Source organism: Sceloporus occidentalis, unplaced genomic scaffold, assembly GCF_023333645.1.
Source record: "Sceloporus occidentalis isolate IW3139 unplaced genomic scaffold, rSceOcc1.0.p SCAF_226, whole genome shotgun sequence".
Lineage (NCBI taxonomy): Eukaryota > Metazoa > Chordata > Lepidosauria > Squamata > Phrynosomatidae > Sceloporus > Sceloporus occidentalis.
In genome coordinates, this window is record NW_028317206.1 from 1,177,207 (window position 1) to 1,186,067 (window position 8,861).

Here is an 8,861-nt window from a genome sequence, read left to right on the forward strand (position 1 = left end):
GGTCCTGAATGCAGAGAATGTCTGTATGTCCCTGGTGAGTGTCCCTCCTGCAGAGGGGGCATTTATCCATGTCCCCAAAGCCAGGAGGGTAAACACTAATGTGACTTAAATAAACACTTATTTAATGATCCAAAACACAGGCAAAAGGATCTTTTAGCTGAACTAATGTCTCTGATGTCCAGAGGGGAAATCATTATTTTCTGTGCTGGTTGTCAGAATAAAATTCGCATATTAAAGAGATAGAAGCTTGGGGCTAATTACAGCTAAATAAGGGCTGCAAGATCTTGAAAAAAAAATAACAACCATGAATACAAGAATTTCACATTACTGACAGTTTAATAAATATCACAGATAACTGTTACACAAAAAGTTTTATCCCCATTATTACCATAGAAATGAGACTAAAATTAAATAAATAAAAATCGATTCTATGAAAAGTAAAGCTAACTATTACAAAGTGGCAAAATATTTATGCTGTTTTTAATGTTTTTACTGGAAAAATAAAAAAAATAAGATAAGTTTAGGAGAAATAGCAACATGATGCATTCAGTTTAATTTTTCTTGGGATATATTCTTTTAAAATTTGAACAAGGATTATTTTTCTGCTAAATTCAATTAATCGGTACACAAGGGGTCAAATGAGATATTATAAAAATACTGTTTTTTTATTTTAAGTATAATTATTTTGCAGGGAAAGGGGATGTTCAATTAAATACTAGTCCCTCTGGAACTCAAAGGGTCAAATAGAGTATTATAAAAACTCTAGGATTTGAACATATGATAAAAGCTTTGTGAATATTGATGCTAATTGTTTTTCAATTCCAATCAACAGTGAAAAGGGTTTATGACCTGTTTATTGATAAGAGATCGTCAGGAGATATATTGGTCTTAAATTACGAAGCAGCATATATTTATCTCAGGTGCAAGAATATTAATTCACTTCTAGGCGATAATTTTCTTAAAAATGAGATAAAATCCAGAAAATATTTTATTTTCTCAATTAAAAATACATTTAAAAAGAAAAAGCTAATTTATGCAGTTCCTTAAGGTCTAACTGGTTGTCCAATTGCTTAGTTTGATGATCTAATCAACGTATCCACAATAGATCATCACGAGTGTTTGAAGAAGTTTAGCGCCTGTATATTTAGCACAAACTCTATCTTGGCCAGTAGGAAGGTTGTTTATGCCATGACTGTGAAGAATCCAAAATTATTAAGGATGTATAAAGACATGGAGGTGTTAATCCAGTCCCTCTGGTCACCCCCCCAAAAAACCAATAGACCCCCAATTAACCCACAAAAGGGTAAAGGAACAATCATGTAACCAGTCATCATTTCGGGACCCATTGAGGCATTTAATGCCTTTTTTTTTGGTTGTTTTCCTTTGGATGGCATCATTAATATTAACCCTTAAACCGCAAAGGCAGCAATGAAACGCTTTGCCCACGCTTCTAAATCTCAGAGGGTTAAGAGTTCTTAATATATCTTTTCTAATACATTTTAATTATAATTATTTAAGAACACTTACTTGTCTTTCACCCTAGGGGAGAAAATGTCCTTAAAAAACCACATTAAAATTATTGCAATTTTTAAAAAAAAAATGTTATTTCACATAGAAATTTGTTGCAGTTTGCACATTTATCCAAAATTCGTAGTGTTAATTTTTGTTCGATTTTGCTTCTTCAAGAAAACACATCAGCCGCACCTTCTTCTGTTTCTTTTTCTAATACTGCATTTTATTAGGAACTAATTTGCAATCTTTTTTTATATATATATATATTGTTACACTAAAAGTGAAAAAAATGTAAACGTAGCCTCATTCAAAATTGAATAGGTGCAATCACAGTTTTAATTGCTGTTTTAATTTGTCCTTAACCAATTTTGCTAATTTTCTCATAGAAACAAAAAATATTCATAAATAAAACACAATAGTATCATTTTTGTACAGTCTAAATTGTGGAACAATATTGGGGGGGGGTTTAGAGCAGAATCTATTTTTTATGATGAACTGATGCATTTAAATCTCCTGAGCATTTGGCTAATTGCAGAAAATCTGTAAGAGCATTCAAAGGTGATGAGTGAGATCTGGGCTGATTTTAAGGAAAAAAATAAAATAAAAAATAATTTTCTTTACATGTTAAGTACCATGAGAAAGAGTGGAGCATCAGAGTCATGAAATGTCTTGCTATGTACAGAGTGTGAAGTCTCTGGGTAGTGAAGATGTCCTTTAGGATCCTAGATCCACCAAGCTGGAGGTGAGGGGTCCCAGCAAAGAGTCCTGCAGTTGGTGCTGGTGGGCCTGCAAGCTGTGGCTGCCCTGTGAAGAGCCCAAAGCACTCAGGGTATAAGCTGAAGCCCCAGGGTGCCCCAGGCTGCCCTGGAGTAGGAGAACTGAGTTCTGATCTGGGCTCTGTGGAGGAGAAAATTCTTCTTCTGAACTGGACATAAGTGATTTGCCTCCATCCAGGGGTGAGAGCTGGTTCTGTTTGTTGGACGATGTGTTATTATTTTCAGTGTTTTCCCTAAATAAAAACAGAAAATTTTATGAATATTGTACAAGATTGTTTTTAACAATTCTAGTCTGTATGCATGAAAATTAAACATCATCTATCTATCTATCCATCAATCAATCTATCTATCCATCGATCAATCTATATATCTATCGATCTATCTATCTATCTATCTATCTATCTATCTATCTATCTATCTATCTACCTATTCATCTCTCCATCCACATACAGATATTTTAGACAGTTTAATATGACATGCGGATTAAAAATAACTATTTTCAGTGGACCCCAGAAATTTCTTATATTCATATTATATTCACGTTTATTATTATTATACTTGATTATACTGTTAATAAAGAAAGTATTTGTTTTGGTAAATTGACTTAAACATAAAATGTAAATTGATCTAAAAATACAACGTAAATTGATTTAAAAATGAATGATAAATTATGTTTTAAATCAATGCAATAAAAATTAAAATAAGATTAATACGACTGATCAAGTGAGTGGTACATTGGGTCGTACATGATTAAACGCACTCTGACACACACACACACACACACACATATATATATATATATATATATATATATATGTGTGTGTGTGTGTGTGTGTGTACATTCAGCATGCTTCAGCATAGCATGCGTGAGTAAATACACGATTACTATAAAATAAATAAATTTGGCTATTTTCATGTACACACACACATATATTTATATATATATATATATATATATATATATATGCACACATACATATGCATTCAGGACTGTGGGCTATGTATTCACGAACCCATGCACATATATAGATACATGCAGGGTTGTGGTGAGCTAATGAAAACACCAGAACCCTCAGCCCCCTCATTATTTGTTTATTTTGTTGCCACATGGAAAACAAAACCCAAATCCCCCCTACCCCAGTTAAGTTATAGACCCAGCAATAGGAGAGTTTACTGGGGATAAGTGCACTGGAACGAGGGTATTAACCGTTTGCAGACAGGCAGAAGCTGGGTGCATGCTGCTGCTGCACCGTTTTATGAGTTTTATGGAGGAATTCCAAGTTTAAATGATTTAACCCTTCTCCTTCCACTGGACAACTGCGCAGATTGGCTGCCAAAGGGTTACTGGCTTTTGATGTTAGTGGAATACCACGTGGAATTTTAAGAGAAATTGGGGGCATTTGTGCTCCTTTGTCTGGGGCTGGGGTGAGAGCTTCTCTGGGGCTCAGTATTTGGATGAACACTATGTATCTGATTTATAACAGTTTGCAAAGTGACACAAAGTATCCACAATAGATCATCACAAGTGTTTGAAGAAGGGGCTATTGCCTCTGTCTCTGTACATAGGGGTTTAGTGGCTTATTTTTGGATTCTTTTCACCCTCTTACCTTTCTTTGGCTTCTGCAGCTCTGTCCCTTTGCCTCCTGTTCTTGAACCAGTTGCTGACCTGGGTGGTAGTTAGTCCAGTGGCCTCAGCCAGTTCCCTCTTCTCCCTGGGTGATGGGTAGGGGTTATGGGCATACCACTCTCGAAGCACTCCCCTGGACTTCTCCTTAAAACAGTAACTTGTCTCTTCACCGTCCCAGATCGTCCTAGGCAAGGGGAATTTTCTTCTTACCCTGTATTTTCCAACTGCCCCAAGAGGTCTCCCCCTAAGCTTTTCTGCCTCCACATAATGAGCTTTGAGCCACAGCTGCTGAAGTTTGGGGTGGTTATGGGGTGAGAACTGATGACTTTCCAGGATCTTGTAGAGTTCCCTGAAGTTGCCCCTGTGGAAAGCCACCACTGCCTTGGCCTTCAGGACACTTTCATTCTTGTGCAGATGGTCACAGGCTGGAAGGGACCAAAGGAACCTACCCAATCTTTCCAAATTGCCCCCTTGCTGCAGAACCTCACATACACAAGCTACTTGCTCCTGGGTGAAGCCAAAAGAAGGGAGCATAGACATGGCTCAGTGGGCTTCAGACACAGCCACAGGACACCAGAAAAAGCAGTGGGAATCATACACTGAAAAGCAGTATGTCCCCCAAAAAACAAAGTTATATCCAAGGGTTCTGCACTCCAAATGCAAAGTGCTCTGCAGGCTGAGGAGACAGAGGGAAGATGCTATTACTCACAGCACTAAGTTTGTTGGTGTTCTGGTTAAAGTCTCCTTAAAGCTCCTCTCTGCTCTGCTCTCTGATTGGTTGAGCCTATAGGGGCTGGCAGTGGACAGGATGGAGCTTGGAGCACAGACTGGAGGGTGGGGAGGGCAAAGGGTGGAGGAGGAGGAGGAGGAGGAGGGGTGGTGGTGGTAGTGATGCTGCTGCCCTCAGGGGGGAGACACGTAAGGGCCATGCAACGTGAGCCCCTTCTCAAGTATCACCTAAGGGGGGAAGAGACACTTCTCTGCACAAATCAATTATTACAGCAGACTTCTGTGAGAAAAAATCCAAAAAAGTCAGGTGAAGGGATATTTAATTACTGAGTAGGAATAAAGCATAAGACACATACATGATAAATGCAGGTATATATATATATATATATATATATATATATATATATATATATATATATATATTTATATATATAAAATTCAATAGTGTGGGTAAATTTAGTCTATAAATAATTATTTTGTGTAGTTTCTAAAATCATAATCATTGGTTTTTGGTTTATGGGGAGATGTCATTTAGCAGAACTTCACAAAGAAGTCGCTCTCTAATTATGCTAATCCTCATTTACACACCTTGTTTGAAAGCAGTTATTATTAAAGAGATCTCCAAAAAAACAATTAGCCTCTGTAAACAGAGATAACCTATTGTCGATGGAAAGGGAGGATGTAAAGTGAGGACAATAAGAGAGGAGATAAGAGAGCAGGATGGTGACAAACAGAGGGGTTAATCTGGGAGTGAGAAGAGGCACTAGAAATGACACCCTCACTTCTCATAGCCAGGGGGGCTAAACTGGGAGAGAGAGAGAGAGAGAATATATAGAGAGAGAAAATAAGAGACATAAGAGATAGAGAGAGAAAGAGGGGGGTAATAGAGAGAGAGAGAGAAGGAAAGGGAGATATAGAGAGAAAGAAGAGGGAGTGTGAAAATGGAAAAGGAGAGGAATAAAGAGAGAGGGGGGATAAAAGAAAGAGAGAGAGAGAGAGAGAGAGAGAGAGAGAGAGAGAGAGGGGAAGAAAAACAGATAATAATAGTAATAATAATAATAAATATGCTTATATAATATATAGTGTGTATACATGTATATATGGGTGTATAGATGTAAGTATATATATATATATATATATATATATATATGTGTGTGTGTGTGTGTGTGTGTGTGTATAGTGGTATATAAATATATATATATATATATATATATATATATATATGTATATTTGAGTGTCTGTATGTGCAGACAGGCTCTGAGATGGCAGTGCTGACCCCCTGTATGTCTCTGTGACTTTATTTTGGGAGCTGTGATGTTTCAGATGAAGCCTTGAAGGCTGCAGTGTCCTGCCAGGAGGAATGTGTCCTCTTGGGGCCAGATCTTTATTGACAGGGCAGCTGTGAGACCGGAACGAGTCTTAAAACCTACTCGCGATTCAGAGCATACCCTAAAGTCTGAGCCCCCAGCCCCAGTGTCCAAAAATAGGGCCACTTTTGCTGCAAAACCCATAAACGAGAGAGGCCTGGAGATCCAGTTACCTGCAGAGAAACTGCTGTCTGTGAGAACCTTACCTATAAAGTGCACTGTCCCTGAAAATGTTTGCTTTCAGGGGGTTATCCACCTTGCAGAAGTAAAGAGGTCTGTGAAGCAGCCAGACCATAACAGGGGTGATTCCTACCAAGAACTCTAGGTGGTGCTGAATCACAACACCCATTGATCACAGCCAGAACAACACAACACAAATATATATATAATTTTTGCCCCTGGGATGGGGACATGGTGGGGACATTCTTATTTTCTAAAGCTGGTGGTAGGGTAGGCTGAAAACATCACATTTCAGCATTTGGATCATTCTCAAACTTTCAACAACATCGTATCAAACCCTGTAATCTTATAATCTTGGCAATAAACCATTCCATTGGTTGCTATGGTGATAAAACCACTTTTTCAAATTTTGCTCTAGGATCGCATACAGTGATGGCTTTTAATATTTGTATAATATATATTAATTCGTTTTTTTAGAATATTTTTGATTATATCATGGGCACAGAATTCACATAAGCTTTGAAAATGTATACTTTCTTATGCTGTGTTTTCATTCAGAGCATTCGGCAACATAATACTCAGAAACCGAAAAATATCCACCTAACATCCCCTCTGAAAATATTTCGTTAACGAACAGTTTGAATGTAAGCAGAGGATTTGCATACAAACAGCTCACCTGTATATTAGTCTGTGTGCATTATAGACATACAATAATCTCTCTCTGTGTGTTAGCTCTCTCCCTCTATTATCTCTCTATCATTCGCTCCTATCCATCTCCTTCCAGTTTTGTCTCTTATCCCAATCCCCCTCTCTTGCTCTCTCTCTCTCTCTCTCTCTCTATCTTTCTTATTCTGTGTCTCTCTTTCTTATGCCTACTTCCCCCTCTCTCTGCCTCTCTCATCCATCTTGACTCTCTCTTATCCTCTTTCTCTCATATCCCTCTCCTCTGTTTCTTATGCCTACTCCATTCCTTCTCTCACCCCTCTTCTCTCTCTCCCCCTTATCTCTTCCCACTTATTTTTATCCTTCTTTCTATCTCTCTCGTATGCCTCTTTCTCTCCTATCTCTCTCTTTCTCTTATTTCCATTTTCTCCCCCCTCCATCTCTCTCTTTCTCTCTCATATCATATGTTTTGCTCTGTCTCCTATATCTCTTTCTATATGGCCTACGTTATCAATATGCACAGCCAGTTGGTAAATCTGATTACCATATAGCATATATAAATTGGAGCATTAATTAAATAAAACCCCAGTGTGATATAATAGAGATCTCTGATTATATTGATGTAAATATTAGGGGTTGGCATGGACTCGGTTACTGCTGAACATCTGTTATTATGTTTCCATTTCAAATCCATGTTATGAATTTGAGGGAAATCAGCCTCAGTTTCCAAACAATAACAGAGTTTTATATGAGCTCTGAAAAGGCTGAGATCCCAGGGAGATGTGCTGTGCAAACCCAGGCTAATTAGATAGAGCAGAGAGAGGGGATTATTCACCTCTGGCCATCCCTGTACATTTGGGATGGGTAACACTAAACCAGTCCATTAGTAAATGAGGTTTGTGTTTGAAAGAGATTTTTTTTTCTTTTTTTTTTTTCCCAGCCACTTGCTGTTCTGAAAACTAGATCACATTTCCTTATCTTTAGCCAGAATCTGCAATGTGACACCAGATCCACCTTCCTACTCCTCCTGGGGAGGCAATGTGCCCACCAATGCTTCCAAAACAATAAGCATTTGTATTTTCATTCTAAATACCCCCCTCCAGCCCTAAAACATATATCTGTTGGCTGATGGGCATTGGAGTGTTCAGCTTTTTTTTAAAAAAAAATGAGAGACAAAAAAAAATCTATAAACTAAAGGGGACAGTTTAATGAGCAGAACTAATTACTGTGTAGACACCTGTATAAACACAGAGAGGTGCATTGAGACACAGGAGAGCCTCTGTATTTTTCCTGAGTGACTGGAGATGCCTCTTTCTTTTGTCTTCAACAAGATTCATTGCTCCAAGGCACTGAAGATGCAAAAGGATCCAAAATGTAGATTTTAAAGGTACAACATATTTATAGATGCTCATGCACACACAACACATTCATGCACATACCCATAATACCTACTAGAATGCTAATAAAATGTTACCATTCTACTTGTAAGGCAAATATAAATATTGTGCAAGCATTAATAACAAAAAAGCACAATTGTTAATATATTCATGAAAATATATATATTTTTATTAAGGAAAAGGGGTTCTAGTATTTTGACATCAATTACTTAAAGATTAACTCAAAGCAATGCCCAAAATTATTAATTTTTGAGGTTATTTTCTTACACAATTTTTAATACAATTTAAAAAAATATATATATTATTAGCATTTTTTTCCATGCATGATTATTTTTGGCTTTCGTTGGTTTTTTTACACATTTTATTAATACAGTTTAAAATACTTTACTTATCCTTTAAAAATAAAATATTGATATTTTTTATCCAGGGATGGTGCTTTTAAATTAACTCTTTGAATGATCAGCATGATAATGATTCTCTAGCTCTGTCTGGGTGGATGTTCTTAGCTTGGTGGTGGGTTCCTTCAGACTTTCAGAGAGAAGCACTGTTGAGTGTAATAGTTTTTGACATTAAGTAAACAGTTAAGTCGGTTTGTCAAGATGGACTTAAT

At 37.1% G+C, this 8,861-nt stretch overlaps 1 protein-coding gene across 1 annotated transcript; it reads right to left on the reverse strand.

The window, feature by feature from the left end:
- Positions 1-2,226: 2,226 nt before the first annotated feature.
- LOC149276755 (homeobox protein six1) lies at positions 2,227-4,455 on the reverse strand. The gene is made up of 2 exons (XM_089503328.1): positions 3,896-4,455; positions 2,227-2,521 (listed from the first exon to the last, which is right to left on the reverse strand). The coding sequence occupies exons 1-2, from the start codon at positions 4,453-4,455 to the stop codon at positions 2,227-2,229; spliced, it is 855 nt and encodes a 284-aa protein (XP_089359454.1).
- Between the last annotated feature and the right edge of the window lie 4,406 nt (positions 4,456-8,861).

Bases quoted from the DNA above. Each gene is read 5' to 3' on its own strand.
- LOC149276755 (XM_089503328.1), bottom strand. From the start codon at position 4,455: ATGTCTATGCTCCCTTCTTTTGGCTTCACCCAGGAGCAAGTAGCTTGT. The intron at 2,522-3,895 runs GTAAGAGGGTGA...GTTTTTATTTAG, and splicing joins GCTGCAGAAGCCAAAGAAAG to GGAAAACACTGAAAATAATA.